This window comes from Falco peregrinus, chromosome 2 (genome assembly GCF_023634155.1).
Source record: "Falco peregrinus isolate bFalPer1 chromosome 2, bFalPer1.pri, whole genome shotgun sequence".
Classification (NCBI taxonomy): domain Eukaryota; kingdom Metazoa; phylum Chordata; class Aves; order Falconiformes; family Falconidae; genus Falco; species Falco peregrinus.
The window spans coordinates 86,710,746-86,728,803 of NC_073722.1; the positions used below are offsets into that span (position 1 = coordinate 86,710,746).

General features: G+C 36.6%; 1 protein-coding gene across 5 annotated transcripts in view; it reads right to left on the reverse strand.

Annotated features, from left to right (window-relative positions):
- Window positions 1-4,955: 4,955 nt before the first annotated feature.
- Window positions 4,956-18,058, reverse strand: part of TANGO2 (transport and golgi organization 2 homolog) — a 41,773-nt gene continuing 28,670 nt past the window's right edge. For 4 of the 5 annotated variants that reach the window (XM_055795800.1, XM_055795799.1, XM_005233291.4 and 1 more), the window contains exons 6-9: window positions 14,721-14,791; window positions 12,429-12,582; window positions 9,593-9,697; window positions 4,956-7,791 (exon numbers count right to left, since the gene is read on the reverse strand). In XM_055795800.1, the coding sequence (XP_055651775.1) occupies window positions 7,671-7,791; window positions 9,593-9,697; window positions 12,429-12,582; window positions 14,721-14,791 (451 nt within the window). In that variant the 3' untranslated portion in view covers window positions 4,956-7,670. The remainder of the gene's footprint in view (window positions 7,792-9,592; window positions 9,698-12,428; window positions 12,583-14,720; window positions 14,792-18,058) is intronic. The other variant, XM_013295913.3, reaches the window with a different exon arrangement.

Here is an 18,058-nt window from a genome sequence, read left to right on the forward strand (position 1 = left end):
TCTAGAACAGATAATATTTACCTGCTATTTGTAAAGATAAACTTAAGCATAAAAAAACCCCAAATCCTTTGAGGCAGCCTTGTGGCTGCTTTCATGTCACACACCTCTACCATATGCTGTTGTTTAGTTGTTAAACTAACCCTGCAACTTAATCTTGCTTTCAAAAAAGCTACAGCAGTACTCCATTGACAACCACTACTTCAGGCATTCTGTCTTCTAAACTTCTCCAAGCCCGTGACTTCTGCTGAGTGGCAGATGCTCTTGCGAGTCATTATATATAATGAAGTTTTAAATCCAAACCTGTGATAACAAAGTATAGTTTGTAGTTCCATAGGACTGCTGTGAAATATGGCTAAGAAGCCATTGTTCCAATTCCTTAGTTTGGTCTACTATATATACCGCTGGTGGCATGCAGACATGAATCAAGAGCATAATCTTTGGCTGCCAAAATCCAGGTGTAGCTGCACTTACACGAGCAAAGCCATAAATGTCAGTACCTTTGTTTTCCCCAACAGAGGAAACATAAGTTATGCTTCTGAAAGCACAATTGTGCTGGTATAGCTGGTTTTTTATGTAACTGCCATTCTGGGATTGCTTTGCCAGTCTAAACACATGCATATTATACCAAGAGTGTACTCACACTTGACTGGCACAATATATTACTAAAGAAAACAGAAAAAATTGCAACTGCCATATTGCAAGTTTACTGACACAACACATGCCTATCACTGCTACATCTGTACGTGATGCAGACCAACATAAGCAGAGTTCTGCAGCAAAACAACTGCTGCCAAGTACTTGAGCTCCATGCTATGTGCCTTTCAGACAGTTTTGCTTCAGGCTAAACCCATTACCTGCTGGGGTACACTTAGCACATTCCTGAAGCACAAGTACCAGTTCCAATCCATCTGAAAACAGCCCAGTCCCCTGGATCCGAGGTCACCCTGAAATGTGAGCCAAAGCACAGTAAATGGGGACTATCTGAAAAGTCATGTAAGGGCACTACTAATCAAACTATGGTACTAATGTAGACCCATCTGTAATTGAAAGGACAGTTAATTCTTCTCTAAATGCCAGCCACTCCAGTGAGACATGACAAACATGAGATGGACAAATGCATTTGATCAAGACCTTGGCTCTGTGGTATTTCCAGTAGCTGTGCACAGCAGAGCTAATAATGCAGGGAAGGGAAAAAACCTAGCTTTTTCATTCACCTTTTTCTTGGAAGAGCACATTCTTTTAATGAGAGGCAAAAGCCTCAGTTATTGAATACTAATTATAATGTTGTACCACAAGAAGAGACTCTACAGGCTCCACGTATTCTCTAGTTTATTATTTAATCTGTCTTAATTAACGTCTGAAAAGTGATGGGGTTTCCTCCACTGAACAGAAGCAATCAATGTGTTTACACAATCTGGGAAGTTACTGACCAAGGCTGGCTCTGTGCCTGCAAGGACTGGCATGTCAGATGAGATATCCATTGACAACACTTCCTCTGTCACCAGAGACAAGCTTGTAAGGCACCCCACTGCATCTGGCACTGTTCTCAGAGGCCACAAAAAGAATGAGTTTCATAAAACCCCCTCCATTCCAGAACATTTTACTGAGAATATTTATGCATATAACGATTATCAAGAATGTGCTGAACTCCCATTCATTTAGAGCAAGTTAAATGAGGACTAAATATACTAAGTCCTCATGCAAAGGGCAGCTTATACATGTGTTTAAATTCTTTGTTAAGTTACTACTATGTAAGCATAATTGGAGAGACCAAGCATACAATAGCATCATTTCATAGATATTATATTCTGCATATATTAATTTCATCAGTTATTTCTATGCTATTTAAAAACATATAAAGAAATTCAAATCCCATACCTATGTAACATAGTTTCAGTGGAAACTTTGTGATCTGTGCACAGGATTGTTCTAGTTCAGAGTGCTGCTTTTTTTTTTTTTTTTTCTTTTTTAGGGGGGTGTTGGGTTTTGTTCATTAGGTTTTTTTTAAAAATCAGAATACATCACTGAATACCATTTCCAGCTCAAACTCTTCAGGAGAAAGATCAGGACTTCACATACATTTTTATAATGTTTTAAGAAAAACAAAGGTTTTGCCTACCAAGACAAATATTTAATAATGCAAATACTAAAGTTTTAATAAGTAATGCAATCATTCAAGCTGCTATTTAGTAAAGATACCAAGAAAGACAATAAGATAAATCACAAAATGGAATGGAAATGAAAAGCATGCTGAGAAAGGTGTCATTTTAACAAAGATATTCAGAATATAGAGGTTCTTTTGTTTTACTCACTTGTTAAACCTAATGCCTCTATTGAGGTCACTACCAAGTATTCTTCAACTTTGAAATCCCACTTGCTCTTTTTTTTACTTTTGTGTTACAACCACTTTTAAGAACACAGACTCTCTAGCAATACACAACAAAACTCTCTATGTAGCATGACCTTTTTGGCATGGTTGAATGCAAGTTGTCATAGAACAGATACTCCATTCTGATGATGATTCTGAATTCCCCACCAAATGCTTCGTACATAAATTTTAGATATGTAAATATGTATAAACTACATCTAAAAAAAATATATAGTATATATTTATAACTATATAAAACAGTAGCTTCATTAGGCCACCCAAAACTTCACGTTTAGAATAAAGTGCCAGAAAATATTCCTGATGTAGCCTGGATATCTTAAAGCTACACTGTCTATCTTTGTCTACTCGTAAAGCAAGCCACTACCTTTTCCATTCCAGCTTCTGCAGATAACCTTCAGAACATCTTTCAATGTAACAGGTTTTCTTCATTATATCTTTTCTCTGTTAAATTAAGTATGGCCTTCTCTTCCACTTCATTTCTCCAACTTCTGATCTGTTTTTAGTTTGCATTTGTTTTTCTCCATTTATCTTTCTAGTAGAAAGAAACAAAAATTTAACAAAGCAGCAGAGAAATTCTCCTTTCTCATTCATATTGCATATGACTTAATTTGTAATTCTTATCTATCTTAATACAAAACTTTACATTAATTCTTATATTGCTTCCTCACCTAAGATTTTAAGTTCAGTCCTTATGCCTTCTGTTTTAAAAGGTACATTAAATTTGGTCTGATCCTGCTTCTTCATTCAGTTTTTAATTTCTAGATACAGGATATTCCAGAGGTAGTTACTTCATGTATGTATTTTATACATTCAATGTTTTCTTCACTCTGTTCACCTTAACTTATATTCACAGCATGAATCACACTGATGGGTTATGTAATTCCAATAGTTTATTCTATTACCTTTCCAGTTGATTACAATATGGATTCTATTTTCACCATTTCCTAAATCCTCAGAAAAGCTATCAACAAGACTTCTCAGCAGAAAATGAATCAGATGAAGAACATTAACAATATTCTATTACATGAATCTGAGTGATACAAAACTAATTCCTATTAGCTAATATTCCATATAAATAGGGATGCTTGCTAAGCCATAAATGTGCATTAAGATCCTCAAGCTAAATTTGAAATGTAAGATGCTTTAATTATTGCCCTATTACTGCTTAGTATTTCACCAGTTCGTTTTGAAATTACTTATTTCCTTATGATACTAAAAAAACAGTATTCCAAGTCTAATCAGTATTTTGTCTGAATATTTAGTTTGGTATATTTCATTTTTAACAATAAATATCAGTTAAGCTTTGAAAATACTAAGGACCTCCAAAGGCCTAACTCATTTTCTGGTCTGTTAAGAGTAGATTTATTAGAGCTACTGGTAAAAGGGATATGAGACAATTACATCTCCACTGCAATGTCCAGGTACAGCAGAAAGTTAAGTAGTCTTAACCTGGTCTAACAAGAGTGTCTCAGGTTTGCCCAGGATCTAGACTTTTTGCACAGTGAACCTGGATTTTTGCCTTTCAGTAGCATTTTGAGAGGCTCTGGCTTTTCACTAAGGAAGCACTGGGTTTGCTCTTTCCTTCCTATTATCTGTACTGTATCTCTGCTGCGATTATTACAATTTTTTTTTGGGGGGGGACGACGACACCTGAGCTCCTCAAAGTACTTTATACATGTATTTATCATTATACTAATTTTCAAGGTCCCTGATAATTAGTAAATTCTCTTGCCACAAACCTTTGATGCAATCACATGATTTCAAGACCAGCAATCCAGACCAAATTTATTTTGTTTCAGAGACAAGAATCAGCAGTGGCAACTTTAAAGGTTTGTGAGTTAATAAAGCATTTCCTTTTGCAGATTTTGGGAATTCCCCTAGAGGTGAAGATGGCAACCCAGATAACAATGACAATACAGTTGCTTGTCTTCTCAAAGTGACTATCGGTTTGAAAAAAATCACTGCTTGTAGAGCTAAAACTAGCTCTGAGGTGGCTCCACCATTTTATAGGCAAGAATATGCCCACACCTCTATAAGGGCTTGCTTGGCACATTCTGGTATTAAGATTTGAAGGATCCACTCCAGTCTGCAAGGGAGAAGGAGGATTCCACATACCCTGAGGTTAAGACAGGAAGAGGGATGCTCCAGACATTGTTTCAGACATTCAGTGTTTGAGAACCTTTGTGTTTTCTACCTGATCTTACTGTGCTTGGAGTGGAATGCAGCCAGGGCTAGTAACAAGAGGACACTTGCTTTTGGGAGGGGAAGCAGGGGGCACATAAGGGTTGTCAGAAGCTGGAGAGTATTTCAGAGAACTGATTACTTGGTCTGGGGGCATTCCAGTCAATACATTCTGTTTACTAACCTGAAAAACAAAGCAAAATGCCACAAACCTGAATTATTAGCTTTAAGGATATCTTCCAATTTCTTACCTGGATAAGACAAAAGTATAACCATGCAACAGCACAGAACTGAAAAAACACACAACAAACAAAACAAGTTACAGGCAAATTTAACAAACATATACGCAAAAATGCACAAGCATTAATGTTTGACTAATGACAAAGACTGGTCACCAGGTTGACTTTATTCTGATTCTAGTTTTGAACACACACAAACAACTACTATGAAACAATTTTAAGCAAAAAAATACACTCGAGTTTTTACAGATATTTAAAAATTTCTTCCACGAACATTTTGATAGAAAAAGACAGAAAACAAATATCCCTTGCAAATTTATGAATTTGAAAAGATGTTATATATAAGCAAACTTCGTAAAATGCCATGCAGTAGTTTCCTGTGGACATTTTTTTCCTTCATATCCTTTAAAACTGGTATTTAAAATCCCCTTTTATTCTTAAAAATATTTATAAAAATAAAATAATGTTGTTAACTTCAGCTACAGTTTACTGTTTCCAGTGGATTTATTGCAACTATAACTTGCACACAGTGAAGTATGCACTTCACGAATACGTGATCATTTCTATGGACAAGCACCTGGTACCTGCACTGCAGTCCTGATCCTGTTTTCACTGAAGCCAGTGACAAAACTCTCATGAGCTTCAAAAGCAGTTAATCCCCCCCCCACACACACACTTATTTGCTCTGATGTAACAAAAACTAACATCAGAGGTTTTGGGGTTTTATTTTAATTGTCAGAAAAAGCAAATCCCAGATTTAGAATTTTGAATCAAGCGAAGCAAACCGTGTTATTATAATCTGTTTTTACATCTAAGCTCTGACTTGCTTTTCTTTTGCCTATATGTAAAATACAAGAATAATTTTTCATTATTACAGGACTACTATAAAAACTGAGGTTTATGAATGCTTTTAGCTTGAAATGGCGGGCAAGCATTCTCCTTGCCCTTTAGGTCATGTCTTCAAAGAGAATAACTTGTTCAAATATACACTGGTAAATTTTTTCTTGAGATACAAAAAAGTTTGCCACACAAACTCTCAGTAAGAATAAGCCATGAAAGCAGAGTTTTGTTTTTAAATATGAAATAGTCAAATTAAAATTTAAGACAGCTATGGCTATTTCTTTGCATCTAAAAATAACAATACATTTTTTATTCATACAAATAAATGGTTTAAACAGTCATAACAAATACAAAAGGGCTAACTACTCCCTACTGCTCAGAAATATAGCCTGGAAGGCTCCAACTTTGAAACCACGTACAATCCAACAAGACTGCATTGACAGCTTTGCAATCAAGGTGGTCAGAAAGTCATTTATGTAGTACTGCATCAACAATCTGTGACTAGTCATGCAAGCAGTCCTAGTATCTAGGAACTATTTAAATATGCAAATACAAAGGAATTAATTGACTAAATGCTGCTTTAGCATCTCCTGGCAATTAGAAATCTGGGAATGGCCTTTCACAGTACTTCATCTCAATGGCAAGTGTAATTTACTGCTGCCTCCATTACAGACACACCAGTGAGAATGCTTGAACATGCAAGTCCCAGTACAGAAGAATAGCTGCACATCTTTGTGAAGAGTATCAGAAATCTTGCTACTTTGTCATAATTAATTAATAATCAGAGGCTTGTATAAAGAATACATTCAGCACACATAGCAAAAAATAGCAGTGATCCATTATTAACTTAATATTCAGCATTAAAAATAAGTCAAAACAGAACACCAATAGCAGCAAAATAACTCAGGGTTTTAAAATATCTCGGTATTAGCTAGAATCTTCTATCACCTACACTGGCACTGAATAATTGAAGAAAGCATGCATTTAAATAGCTTTTTAATTCACAGATGTTAGAACATATGCAGTGCATCTTAATACCCAACTTTTTCAGCAGTATGACTGCAGTAATTTCACCTTACAACAAATAGCTATCTTTACTAAAAATCCATGAGCAGTCACTTCAGGCTTTAACATATTATACCAATAAAGAAATTAAGCCAAAATTGCACATGTATAAACCAGATGATATATGTAAACTTCATATTCAGCTTCTGTTTGCAAACAGATACCTATTCCTTACCTGCCTGCTGGGGAAGAAAGTAAGTCTAATTAGCAATATTGGTCTATCTGGAAACAAGATGTCACTATGCAAATAATTTTATTCTGGTCAATGATAAGCAATTCTGCCTCCAAGATTTTTTCAGCAAAACTGAGGAAAGACTGAACTAAGTTTCCTCTCAAATCAAGTTTTAGAAATAAGATATATTGCTGTACTGTCTATAGGAAAACAAAGTTAAAGAATCCCCCTGGCTTTGAGCTCCCCAAGCAGAACACTACACCGTGATACCACTGAAAAGTTACTGAAGTACTTAATGCTACAAAGATAACATACATCATTCAACACACATTGCCATCAGCTATACAGTCTTAAAAACGTATGTTGAAGGGAAAGCAAAGTTTAGTAAAACCTTCACACAGGACGACAAAAGCAGCAAATGCTTCCCCTCCTTGGAAACGAAAACATGTTTAAGAGTCTATTTTTAAGATGTTTAAAACATCTTTAAAAAAACTAACCCAAAAACACAGCAATGACTTTGTCTTGGGCAAAGATGGCCTTGTCCTGGAGGCAGAGTGATATTTAAAAAATTATTTCTGATTACAAGTTGCTACTTAACGTAAAAACAATTTCTTCTTTTGGTTTTATCCAAAGGATTTGTAAGCCTGGTAATGTGCTACCAGTTTATTTAAACTTTTGCTTTCCTTGCTATTTTCAGCTTGTGGAGCTAGCACAAAACATTTACTAGAGCTTAATGGCTTGTTCTCTTGTTGCTGTTATTACAAACCATTCAAATGGAAAGTTGTTAAGTGTGCAGTTTGAATTCATAGGTGCTTGTTTTCCACTGGTTGACATCTGCATTGATCATATTGCGCTCTGTGAAAGTAACCTCTCCTTCCGAATCAATGAGAATGACCGTGTTAGTCCTGAAAGAACATAAGGGTAGAGGGTTAAGCCTTGTGTCCGTTACGTAAGTTTGCGGGGTCCCATCCCTCATCCCCAAAGGTTTTAGCTCTTTTTTTTTTCTTGACCACATCATCACCACGCTAGCAGGGCAGAAATCGCCCTAGCAAGTTCAAATGGGCATTTTGAGTCCCTTCTTCCATCACTCTGCTGCTCTGATTCCCCGATATACTTGCAGCAGCTGACACATAGCTGCTTATTTACAAAGAATATGATAACAGGTCAAACTTTTTCCAGTGCCAAGTGTTCCATTCAGAAGTAGCATAAAACCAAGTTTTTCTTCACAGCCTACATGTACCCCATTGGGTTATTCCTGTTAACAGTACTTTTTCATTCTTTCCTTTCAAATCAATTGTCCATTAAGATTTAAACATCGCTAATCATCATCACAGGACACTGATGCACAATCACAGAAGAAAACCCCTTTCTTTCTCTAGCAACCTTCCAAAAGGGAAATTTGTTTTCAGGAAAAGCAGATTCCATTCATGCATCTATGCCATTTTGTCATGTGTAAGCTGTCATTTCTCTATGGACACTGCAGTATCCCGCCAGAGAGATGACTGACAGAAGCTGGAATCTTTCACCATCCTGAAGTCATTTCACAGTTGTTCACTCATATAAAAAAGGGATTAATTTCCTCAGAAGAATATCTTGAGGCCTCATTAACAATTCCTATTCACTAACCCATGTTGCTAAGGGAAAGGTAAGTGTGAGCATACAATTACAGGAGGAGGGAAGACTCGAGATATAGTGTTAATTCACCAGTATGAAGTCAGTATTTCTACTGTTATCCCTGTTTCCTTTGAAACAGCCAGACTGCAACCTGTGAAGGAAGGGGAGGAAGATGCTTCTTTACCTTTTTAAATCTTCATTATCCCATATTTCAAGTGTTCTTTGAATACATTTTATAGAGATACTCTGGTTTTGCAATGGTTTCTTAGAATACCAACCTAACATACTTACAGAAGCACGTGCTCTCTGCTTATCGATTTACACCTACAGTGGAAACACTACAGCTGATACGCCAGAGACACCGATCTGACAAAATCATTGGCAAACTTTAGAGTAGGAATTCCCCACCAGCAGCAACAGGGTTCACCTATAATTCTTTCCCACTGAGAATTAAATGCAAGATACATTGCATTATTCTGTTGTTCTTGCAGCTTTGGTAGAACAGTCTGAGCAGAAAGTGAGAGTATCTCAGTAAGAACAGCAGCATCAGTTAGGGGAAGAACAGAAATACATGTTCTTTTGAACAAAAGTAATAGGTTTTTCATCTATGAAAATGGCAGCTACATATTACAATGAGATGCCTAAAGAAACTTCTAACTTAGCTGTGCAGGTGGCACTACACTTGGTCTTGAAAGAGAAATGTATTCTGTAATTCCACAGATAGCACAAAAATGCTATTATCTTCTCTAAAACCGTGATTGCAGAACTTTTCATGTTTTGATTATATCAAAACTAGAGATGGTCTGATCTGCTACTATACTGGGGAACCAGGAGAAGTGTATTACCTTGTCTTGGACAAACTGAAGCTATGTCACACTCCCCACCAAAGATGAATCACAAAGTGTGCTTAAAGTGCTCATATGTAGCAAAGCTAAGACACCAGAATACTGAGCAAGGAAATAATTTACTTATACTTAATACCTGAACAAATTTAAAGCAGTCACTATAGAATTAAAACCTTCAGCAGCATAACTTAGATTCAAGAGATGCTTTGAATCAGTACACATCTGGTTTTGACTATGAATTTTTTACCTTGTTCCATAACCTGGGCAACGAACACATACAGCTGCATACTTGTTCAATATAGGACGTACATAATCCTTCCCTTGGTCTTCAATCGCAGGGTCTGGTAATTGTCTGGAAAAAGTAATAAAAAAAATATTGAATTCTCCAATATTAACACATCCCTCTTGAACCAAGCTGTGTTGACTGAGTGGTTGATAAATAATCACTTTTTGAGAAGTAGAGTGTGAGTTGTGTGCAAAACTAAAGCATGAAGAAAGCCAGAAGATAAAACAGCTTGTAAAATCTTTCCTAAAAAAGATTCTTTCAAGCTCTCAAACTTTCACCTCGCTTTAAGAAATATTTTTCATAACTTGACAAGTTTTTCACTTTCCTTGTTATTCATTTCTGTCTTTCTCTAATTTAGTTTCAATTAGAACATTAATGATCAAGTAATTTGAGGTACATCAGATAAACCAGCATTTTTCCAGTTAAGACTCCAGAGTGCTTTCTGTGTCGAAGACAGACCTCTCTGCTTCCTTTGGTCTTATTTGGAATACCTGGAAAATACCTAGGACAACCCTCAAATAAAATTTGTGAAGGTGCAGCAGAGGACGTGAGCTGGTGCCCCAATTTCTTGAAATATATTCCTATCAAAGCTTGAAAGAGATTTGGAAATGTAATTTTATTATAAAGGAAATCAAGCTTTGTTTGTTTTAATTAAACAAGCATCAGCACCCCACAGAAGAAATGCTAAGGTCACAAATGTTACTGCAGCAACCCTACATCTCCGGCTTCCCATTCACACCACCAGAACATATTCTCAAACGCTAGCCACAAGTACAATTTCCTATTTCAATAATTACACTTTCCAATTTTATTTATCAAAGTCCAATTTAACTACTGTTATAGCACATTTTTGTGTTTGATTTTTAAGTTTCTTCCATCTTCAAGAAATAGATCCATTTCTGCCCCCCTGCACAGGCCCAGTTGTACCTGTAAAATAATAATAGTTCAGCAGCCTATCAGTTGTACAGTGAATGTCTGGGGAAGAGGGCAGAACAAAAGTGATGAATTCAACCCCTTTTTCAGAGCTCATCCTGATCTCTGGAGGAGACTGTGCAGTTTGTTATTCTGTAACCAACCTTTTAACCTAACTGGGATCACTTTCTTTGTTGTCATGGTGGAGAAGATCTGTGGATGTTTCAGGGAGTAGCAAGTGCATTTCTAGTGTGAGTGGAGCAACTAAGCTCTTCTGACTTCCATACTGGGCACAGGGCTGGACCACACCACAATGTTACAGCGAAGGCACACAGCAGGGCCCTTGAACCTGTGAGAGCCGTCACCTCTCATACTCTACCACTGGCAATTGTATACTCTGCACAAGAGGTGGCTCTCCAGCTTAATGACCCCAAGCAGTTTTAATGAGACTGGAAGGAGCTGCAGTATATCCCTGAGATCACAGTCAAAGGCAGGGCTGAGGCAGACGAGAAGGGGTAAAAGACAAAACCCTGTATCCAGCAGGAAAAAAGGGAATTCTGAGAGTAAACCAACCATTGCACTCACTTAATTCCTGTAACACACAGAGTGATCCTAAAGTAACGTGCAATAAGATATGTTATGCAAGTCCAAAGCTAGTGCATATCCATGTGTTCATATGATGAAAAGATCATTTCATCTTGAACTATACTTAGGACAGATTACGGACTTAGTTTTAAGTATTGCTTTTTGCAATTAAGTATTTCCATTTTATAGTCAGATGGTTTCAGATGAGATCATACTGGATTACTGACCATTAAGGGAAGATCATTTGGGCTGTACTATATCTTACACCTTTGTCTTTTTACTCGTAGAAAAGGTAGTAATTAAGGAAAATGGCTTGATCTGGTATCAGATTATAAAAGTTATTAGGATGGCTTCCTAATTACTATTCATCACTCAGATGTCTCAGCTCTTATACAAACATCTAATTTGAACCACTGAAAAATGCCAAACATGAATATTGGCACTAAAATTGATGAAGTTAGGAAACTGGATCTATATACCAGAAACAGCTTTGCTTCAACACAAATCACCCCCTAGAAAGGTAAAAGTCAGGCTAAACGCGGAAGTTACTGGACAGTGAAGAACTGTATTAATTCAGACCACAGCACCTCCTTTACCCTGCTCCATGTCTGGACATTGACATGTTATCAATTTCCTTTACTTGTAAACATCTAGCCTATGGGCTCATGTCACAAGCGCAGGAACCTCACTTAGATATTCAAACTCATCTCTTGGGAACTTCCTTATCCAGAGGCCTACAGCTGAACTGTGCTTTTACTTCCTCATCTACTTCCGCCACTTTACTTAAAACAATTGTGCTTTTGAGGAAGGCAGGTGGGTTCTACTTTGAAAACAGCTTCCTTCTCTGCCCTCTGCCTACATACAGTCTGGGAGGCAACAGAGAACAGCTAGCAGCTATAACACAAATCTGCTCATGTAAACAAGCACTTACCCTGTAATCAGTAAGAAACTGAACCTTATCCTACAGTGAACCTCCACACAGCTTACAGCAAGCAACTTGCACTCGTCACTCTTACTAAGAGAAATGCAATTCTTAAAAGGGCACAGAGAAATCAGTGTACAGTCTATGAGTACCAAGACTGCAGTAATAACATTTACTGTGTCTGCTGCTTAAAAAAAATATCAATATTGTTGAAAGTCAGTCATCATGGCGAGAAAGAACATTACTTTTGTCCTTCATTACCCAGCTTTAGTCAGTTAACGTAAGGCTGAAGTTTCTTTTCTGTCAAAATAGTTGCTATATGTAATTTTTAACTGGTTATAGCCAGAGTTTACTCAAAATGCAGTATGATGTTCTTACGGTTCTTGATTATTCATCACTGTAAGGAGCTCCTGCACCAAGTCTTCTTTGGTAAGGTCTTGACTTCTCTTGACCACGTCTGTGAAAAGCTGCTTCCCATATTGTAGCTTCTTCCATGGTGTATCCAACAAAGAATTACTCAATCCATATATTCCTATACATAAACACCACCAAACAAAGCCCAAACAACTTATTAAGTTTATTTTCTTTGCTCCAGAGCTTATGTGTTATGTAAAAAATATTGTAATTATCTTATCCCACACAAATCCCCTTCTCTGAGGGACAAACCCAAACACTAACAGCAGCTCCATCATGAATCTCTTACGATAATTTGCTTATTCATCCTATCGCCAGCTTTTATTTTGCCTCAAAAATAAGTGAGGTCAAACTATGTATCCAAGATGTATACCACGTGATAAAATAAATACAACACTCCTTCAGATAGTAAGAGTCTCCCAGGTGTGTAACTCAGAATAACATAACCATTTCTCAACAATTCTTCCAGACCACTACGTCAGACTGTTTCACTGGGGGGGGCGGGGGGGGGGGGGGGGCACAAAGCCAACACATAACCACAAAAAAACCCCAACATCCCCAGTTTTGAGCATCATTGCCTTAAGGTTACTAAAGTTAGATGAATTTGATTTTCAGCACTCTTATTAACACAATGTACACTTTGGAGTGAAATCAGGTGCAATATCAAACCCTTCCCCCCCCCCCCCCCAACACTAATAGAAACATTAAGGTATGATGTAAACCAAGTACAAAATAACTTGCAATCATGATATTTTTGAGTTTATTTCTGTAAAGCAACTTCTACCCTTCACACTTTACATGTTATGAAATCAATGAATTCTGTAATAAAAAAGGTGTATAGTAAGTTTAAGATTTACAAGCAGTAACATTCAACTGCTTACAGACCAGTCCCTGCAGACCTTTTCTAGCTGCATAGTGTCAACGTACTTACTAAACAATGTTCAGAAGGGGTGAAAGAAAAATATCGATTTAATCGGAAAAGGTATTCTGATGATTTGCAGTTGTCATTACAGATTTCACAAATTTTAATCCAATTTACATGATTCCCCAGCTAACCTTTACCTGCAGGTATGCTGTAAGACACATGCCCCATTCTTAAACTGCAGACTATAGCTGACATGCATCTTATGCTGGGCTCTGCTTAAGCACACTTCTGTGCTAAAATTCAGTTACTTTGTTTCAGTTTTACTCTAATCCGTATCTTCAACGGTTATTTTTAGTCTCTGGTTTGCTAAACTAGGAAAAAGGTACAACAGAATTAATGAATTTTTTTCAGTTTAGCTGTATTAATCATAATTTATTTTTGCCTCTGATTTTACTACTGAAAAACACTGCACAGCAACATCTGGTGACAGGAAGGAGCCTTCTCTTTAGAGGTACCCTGTATTTCTCCGCACAATCCAAACCAATAAGCACAAAGACTACAAAACCTCATTTCTCCCTAAAGGCAGCCACATACACAGGAAAGAAATTTGTTGTTGAGGCGTGGAGACTACCTTTGTTACAGTCTACAGATAACTCAAAGCTGTGATTAAATTTCTCATTACAAGCAGGCAGATTTTAATTTTTTTTTTTAATGTTTGCATTAAAACCTGTTTTGTGCTTGTAGCTGTACAAAAACTAACAGCTTTTTCCAAGAATTTATGCTGTAATTGCTACAGTAACTATTTGCCTACTGGCAGCAGCATTTTGACCATTAACCTAAGCAGGCAAAATAAGCCAGTCATTAACTGTTACCAACCAGCTACAGTGCTCAGAGCCTTCTTTGTGCCCTTGCCCATTTAAATTGGCTTTTCCGTTACGAATTCTAGAGGATTGTTTTATGTAGTTGGTTAGCAAAGGACCAAATTTTAAGTATTTTAAGTCAATCTGATAAAACAGATATTTCTATTTATTTCTTTTTTTATAGCCAACTCTGTCCCTAGGGGAGCACAGTCACACTTAGGGTCAAGTCCACAAACCTTTGAAAAGTCCATTCCTCAAGAGAGGCTTCTGTCTTTCAGTCACAGTTACTTAAGGAGCATCCCACTAACTGCAGCAGGTACACTGACATGGATAGAAGCTTGTTGATTCTTTACTGAAATTTATCAGTACGTACTTAAATTCATGTAAGATTTTTTCTTTAAAAGAACGCTGAGAAATATTTAGCAAAGACAATGCTTAAAAAGCTAATTAGAGCAATACAGCTACATTCTCCATTCTGACTCCTTTAAAATAACAAAAAGTAATATTCAGACCTTTCTGAAGAAAACCTACCAGCATTTAGGAAAACAGGTTCTGGTTCTCCTTTGTTTCCATAATAGCAAATTACATCTCCTTTGGTGGTACTGAAAAATATAAATAAGAATTTCTCCTTGAAAAACCATCAGCTTCTATATTTGATTAGGCTCTAATTTCACACAATCTTCAAACACAGCAAGATGTTTCTCCCACTGTTACTACTATGATACCACAGCCCAAAGATTAATTGGAGTTATGTTATTCTCCTCCTCTCAAAATACTGTATTAGCTGTACCACTGTCAAATAGTACCATTAACATTTTTAAACTGTAAAAAATTTAATGAAAAATCAGAACTTCTGCACTCGGAACTTAACAACAAAAAAATGTATGGTTTTGAGTAACTGGAGATTTAGTTACTCTGGGGAAGGGGTCACATTACACAACAGGACAGTCCAGCACAGCAAGTACTATTTACCCCATCATCTCTTTTGAATTGCTACTGCATTCTAAAAGGCTGGCTACTGTGGGCCATTTTATATGGCAGAACTGAATTTTTAGGCCCACTTACGGCAATGTCATAGGGCATAGTTGGGTCCTTTAAGTGACAGATATGCATTTTCAGGCTGTTTTCAGGTAGCTGTAGTTACTGTTTGTAAGCGCGCTCTCTCTCTCTCTCTCCTAGTGTAGGTACTGGCTTCAGTACTCCCTCTCTGGTGCACAGTTTAGCCGGGAGGATCTCAAAATATTCAAAGACAGCGTCCAACATCGCAAGTAACTCTTCCTTGGCAGAGATGGTAGCAACATATCAGATTAGCATGGATTTTAATGTACTTAGACCAATACTGACAACACAAATACCAAATAAAATGATAAGAAAAAAAAAAAATCAAGAATAATTAAAAAGCCTTGTGTGCCGAGGGGAAATATAGGGTGGGGAACAGATTGCCATTAGTTGGCTCACTCTCAGTATCCCTCACTCCTATCAGTTTACATGAGATAGCAATTCCTCAGATTGCTATCAGTTAGTGGTTTGTTGGTTTGGGTTTGGTTTTTTGTTGGTTTTTTTTGTGTTTTTTTTTTTTGTTGTTGTTTGTTGTTTTTTTTAAAAAAAATTGCCAGGACACATCCATAAGACCACATAATTCTGTATTTCACTCTAGTGATTTACCTGCTCACAGTGGAAGAGAGTATTATTTCAGTTACAAACAAATACATTCTGACTGTAGTTCAGCTTTTAATTTGTCTCCCAAGCTCTAGCTCCTTAGGCAGCAGATAAGACTTTTTGAATTAAAAAAACCCAAACACATAACTTGCAGTGAAGGTTGAATTTGGATTGAGTAGCATAATACAATACAGTACAGAAGCCATTTCCAGTTCATCATTTCTTCCTAAGATAAAGATATATCTGTGTCTTGATGGCAAGAAGCGTACATAGAATGCAATCTCATTAATTACATACTGAAAATTAAATTGCTCTGCATAAGTTCACATCCGCTACTCAAACTTTAATAACAAGAAAAACAGTCTTGATTTAGCTGTTTATATTCTTAATAACCATTCTGAAAGACATGCTACAGCATCCTCTGTAAGACAGCCAAATGAAGAGGGAAATATTAACTTATTAATTATACAAGTCAGAAGAGGCAAGAGGAAGAACACCAAAAAGAGACATAAAAGCAAAAATAAAACTACCTTTCCTCTTCTGGGAACTAGTCTTCCTCCTCCTAAACCCACAAAGCTTCTGGTGCCTTACAGAAAGACATCCAAGATGTTCACCGTAGTTAGAAGACAACAATTACTGCAGGTGGTATTTATGTATTTTTGCTTTTATTGTTAAATATCATAAAGCTGCTCTCAGTTATTCAATTTACAATTTATCTACTGCTAAAAGAAGCACGGCATTTTCTGAACTTGCCTCTAGTGGCTTAAAAGACATTTATTTTCCTTATCCTTGTTTTTCTTTTCAACATTAAGATCCTTGTTCAAATTTACCTTGTGCTGACCTCAAGATGCCTTACCGACTGCCCCAAGTCTCCACAGACAACTGCCCACATCAGAATCATGACAACTAGTGTGCGTTAGTTCCAACAGGGCACTGAACACCAATCACTCCTTTCTTATTCTTAAACACTGAATATTCTTCTGAGTCTCTGCTAGAGTTCTCATGTGAACGTACTACCTGTGATTCAGTAAAAATATTCTTAATCATCAATGATAACAAAGTATATTAGAGAAAAGGCCATTTATTTCTTTACTCTATTTGGAGTATTTGCATTGGGAATACCTAGACAGTCCATAACAAAAGCAGCTGAAAACAAAGTAGAAAGAAAACAGGAGGCATCATCAGTATTTTCTGCCCTTAATTTCTGGAGATGCAAATTTCTCTTCCGCTACTACAGATTAATTTCTGTACATGACCCATTTATGGAATCTGTTAAAAGAGTTGTATTTTAAGAGACAAAAGGGTTTTTAAAAATTATTAAACAGACTAAGGCAGAGAAATACAGGATCTTCAGTTAGTATGAGAAAGTGATGCTGAAAAGTACAGGTGGGAAAAAAAAAAAAAAAAAAAAAGACATTTCTATTAATAACAACCTGATCTTTCCTTTTCTTTCTTGAGACTCCTTCAAGTTCAAGTTCCAAATGAAAAGTTACACAGAGAAAAAAAGGTCCAGTTTCTTCATGAGCAGGTAAACACATCAAAACATCATCTGTCTTCACCAGACATAACATTTTGTTCATTGAATAAGCTTAAGCATTAGAAATAAATTATTGGAAGAGTAGAAAAAAAATCTCTCATGAAATATTCAGCTATTAGGCTGGTTCAGCAAACCTTTTTGTCAGTATACTTGTCTATAGAAGTATTTGTATGAGGAAAATGAGCCAAAGGTATATTTCCTGAAACTATTTTTATAGTCATGCCACATAAAACGAAGTCTTGACTTCTTCCTATTAGTAGCTCTCCTCCAGCTAAATTACCAAGATGTTCTCCTTTTAAGCTAGATTGACACTATTACAAATTCTCTAAAATTTCAAATATAAGGCTCCCATACATTCTTCCCTTAAGTGGATTCTGCCAGGTCTTCAAGGAAACAGGAAAAACTTTAGGTAGCCAAAGAAGTTAAGCCATACTGTACTTGGCTGCAAATACTAAGCTACATATACAAGATGCCCGAGACCCTACAGGAATAATAAGAAGAATGGAGTTCAAAGGATAAACAGACCTTCTAATGAGAAGATCCAGGTGTATGAGTTCAGTTATTCAAAAAACAAAACCTCTGAAAAATAGAATGAGGTTAATCATCTTGCACAAAGCATGCTATGGCCCTTGCAAAGACTTACATAAACCAAATCTAGACCCAGGTTTATTAA